General features: G+C 38.4%; 1 protein-coding gene across 1 annotated transcript in view; it reads right to left on the reverse strand.

Annotated features, from left to right (window-relative positions):
- The window catches only part of LOC106877577 (uncharacterized), a 73,138-nt gene that overhangs the window by 16,963 nt on the left and 52,779 nt on the right, over positions 1–3,396 (reverse strand). The window contains exon 2 of the mRNA XM_014926515.2: positions 408–783. Coding sequence (XP_014782001.1) covers positions 408–681 — 274 coding nt within the window. The 5' untranslated portion in view covers positions 682–783. The remainder of the gene's footprint in view (positions 1–407; positions 784–3,396) is intronic.

Genomic DNA, 3,396 nt, shown 5'->3' on the forward strand with positions numbered 1-3,396 from the left:
GGTAAACATAGAGGGGACAAACAAGGACAGACAAAGGAACTAAGTCGATTACATCGACCCCAGTGCGTAACTGGTACTTATTTAATCAACCCCCGAAAGGATGAAAGGCAAAGTTAACCTCAGCGGAATTTGAACTCAGAACATAGCGGCAGACGAAATGCCATTAAGCACTTTGCCCGGCGTGCTAACGTTTCTACCATCTCGCATATACATGCATGTGCACGCGTGTGTGTGTGTGTGTGTATGCCTTTGTGTTTGTTCCTTTAATGCAACATGGCTGTAGTCCAATGACTGAAACAAGTGAAAAAGATAATATATATATATATATATATATATATATATAGATAGATAGATAGATAGATAGATAGATAGATAAATAGATAGATAGATAGATAGATATGACTTACCAATCATGAGGTAACTGCCTGTCAACAGAGAGCCAATCAGGGCCGAAGCTGTTGCCGTGACACCAAAGTGATCCTCAAAGACTTGCTTTATTGACCCATACGAAAGACATATCCCATCCACAATCACATTGCAAAGGAACGAAGCGAAGGTCACGACCCAACCCCAGCCGCCGTCCGGTGGTTCAATGATTTGGGGCCTTGGCTGTTCGTGACCAGACACCCTAATAGGTGTGGCAGGATCTTTTCCCTTGTCCTTTGGTTTCATCATAGTCATCTTCTGACTCCGATATAGTGATGTATAGGGTCCAGCTCGGAAGCCAGATTGACCAGTGAACAGTGAGGGAGGGGTCGGGGCTGCCACACACCTAGGTCACACCTGTAACAAATAAGAAGAAAAAAAAACAAAGATTAACATATGTTTTAAAAAGGAGCAAAGACAAAAAAGTAAGAGAATAGGTACATACCACTACCCTGCCATACACGAATGGGGTGGGGGCTGAAAAGTTCCTGGCTTTGGGTAAAAGAAAATAGAGGAGGACCGATTAATTATGATTTTATTCAACTTATTCCCCTCTCAGATTCACACACTTATTACAGTGGTCCTTCAGTTTTTCTAAGCCCTGTAAAAGAACTCAGAAGGTTGGGCCTCCAGCCAGGCCTTTCGTGATACCCTTAAAACCAGGAACTTTGCAGCACTCCCTTGTATAATATGTATGTGTATATTCTTAGAAATTAGGAAAATCTCGAACACAGGAAAATAGTTATGAAAACAGTTTTGGAAAATTAGGCAAAAATACATCCATAGATGATAAAGTGTGGCCAGTAGCCACTACGGAGTGTGATTATCTGTAGCGGCTGTTGGCCACTTTTTTCTGTCTTTCGGAGTATTTTTTCAGCTATTCTCCTGTGATTGAAAATTTCTTGATTTCTAAGAAAATGTCAGCTCATCTGATGTGTCAATGTTTGTTTGTATATATAACAGACAATGAATAGCACAATAAAATGTTACATAAGTTTGATATTGAATGAACGAAGGAAAAGAAATATAAAAAAAAGAACAGAAAAAGACACAAATTAATCCACTTGCATCTACAGATTTTGGGGACAAGATGGTAGTGAGAGGAAAAAAAAAGTGGTGACCAACATAGAAGAGTTCACAAAGAGTAGTAATGATCATGTTTATGTGTCAGCTGTTGAATACATTGATGGTGTGCATGAGAATGTATTTTTGGCATATATGTAGACAGCTGTGTATGTGTATTTATGTGTGTCTGGTATTGAATATGTTTGGTGTTTGTGTGGGTGAATGCTGATTTCATGTGTATAGCTACTGTTTCTCTCCCATGTATGTGTGTGCATGAATTTATGTATTTGACTGTGAATGTGTGTGCATGCTGAATTGTGGTAGTGTGTATGTGTGGTGTAGGAGTGATAGGAAATGAAAGGTGTATCTGTGTGAGTAATTATGTCAATAGCTGGTTTACATGCACGTGATTATTGAACTGTGGTGACCTGGTGTGACTGTTTGTCTTCTAAGTGTAGTGTGAGCATTTAAAGAAGAAAAAAAAGAAACTGTTAGGAAAAGCTGAGTAGGTTCCAAGAAGGAGGATAAGCTACTGTTCTCTTTGTAGGTGAGAGATGAGGGATACAAATCCCTCATCTCTCACCTATAAAAGCAAGACAAGAAATAAAGAGATCCTGATGGTATGATTTGCTGAGGGGAAATAACATGCAAAATATGATCCATTGCTGAGCTGAATGCCCCTCTTGAATCCATTTGCTAATCTTTTTCCAAACTGAGCATGACTTTATGATAGCAGCGAGAGTGGGCAAGTATGCGCATGTAAATGTAAATGTGAATATATGTACTGCATGTGCACGATTTAAAGCATCAAAGCAGGGAGGCAGAATTAGTACAAGTGCACTACAGACAGTGATGGCAAGAGAGAGAGAGAGAGAGAGATAGAAGATAATGGATATGAGAAAGTAAAAGGGGGAGGGATGAAGAGAAGAGATAGTGAGAGAGAGAGGGAGTAGTGAGAAGAAGAAAAGAGAGAAATGAAGGAATGACAATGGAATGGAGAACAAAAGAAAGGAGGGGAAACAGGAGAGAGAGGAAAAAAGAGAGGGAGAGATAGAGAGAGGAGAGTTTATCAGAGAAAGAACTGTGTAGTGAATGCATGAGTGTGTGTGTATATATATCTTTATATATAAATATATATATATATATATATATATATATATATATATATATACACACACACACACAAACACATTATATATAAGTACGTACATATGCATGTGTGTGCATGTATATATATATATATATATATATATATATATATTTATATATAAAGATATATTAATACTCATACACACCCATAGATATTGGTACCCACAAATACAAGTGTGTACGAGCATGTATGCATATATATATATGTTATATACACATACATATTTGCATGTAAAGAGAGGGAGTGGTATACATTATGTGAGAAGCAGAGAGAGAGAGATAGAGAGAGAGGGAGTGTGTGTGTATGTGTGTGTGTGTGTGTGTGTGTGTGTATGTGTGTATGAACATTAAATTGTTGGTAAGCTGTAATTTCTCTTACTTCCCGATGGAGAAGTGGAGTAAATGACAACGACAGCCCACATGACACTTGTGTAATTTGAACCTTTCAAGGCAACAGAGCTCAACCATTAGTTGTTTGTAAACAACATCTCAACACAGGGCGTGTGTGTGTGAGAGAGAGAGAAAGTGTGTGAGAGGGAGAGAAAGTGTGAGAGAGAGAGAGAGAGAAAGTGTGAGAGAGAGAGAGAGAGAGAAAGTGTGTGCACGTGTATACGTCTAGTGTATAGCAATGTAAGGTTTATACATTTACACTATGCATATAAACACTTCCGCATGGACATATACTGGGTTTTCTACATACACACACAATTTATGCACACGCGCGCGAGTGTATAAATATATGTATGTATATGTGTG

This window comes from Octopus bimaculoides, chromosome 20 (assembly GCF_001194135.2).
Source record: "Octopus bimaculoides isolate UCB-OBI-ISO-001 chromosome 20, ASM119413v2, whole genome shotgun sequence".
Lineage (NCBI taxonomy): Eukaryota > Metazoa > Mollusca > Cephalopoda > Octopoda > Octopodidae > Octopus > Octopus bimaculoides.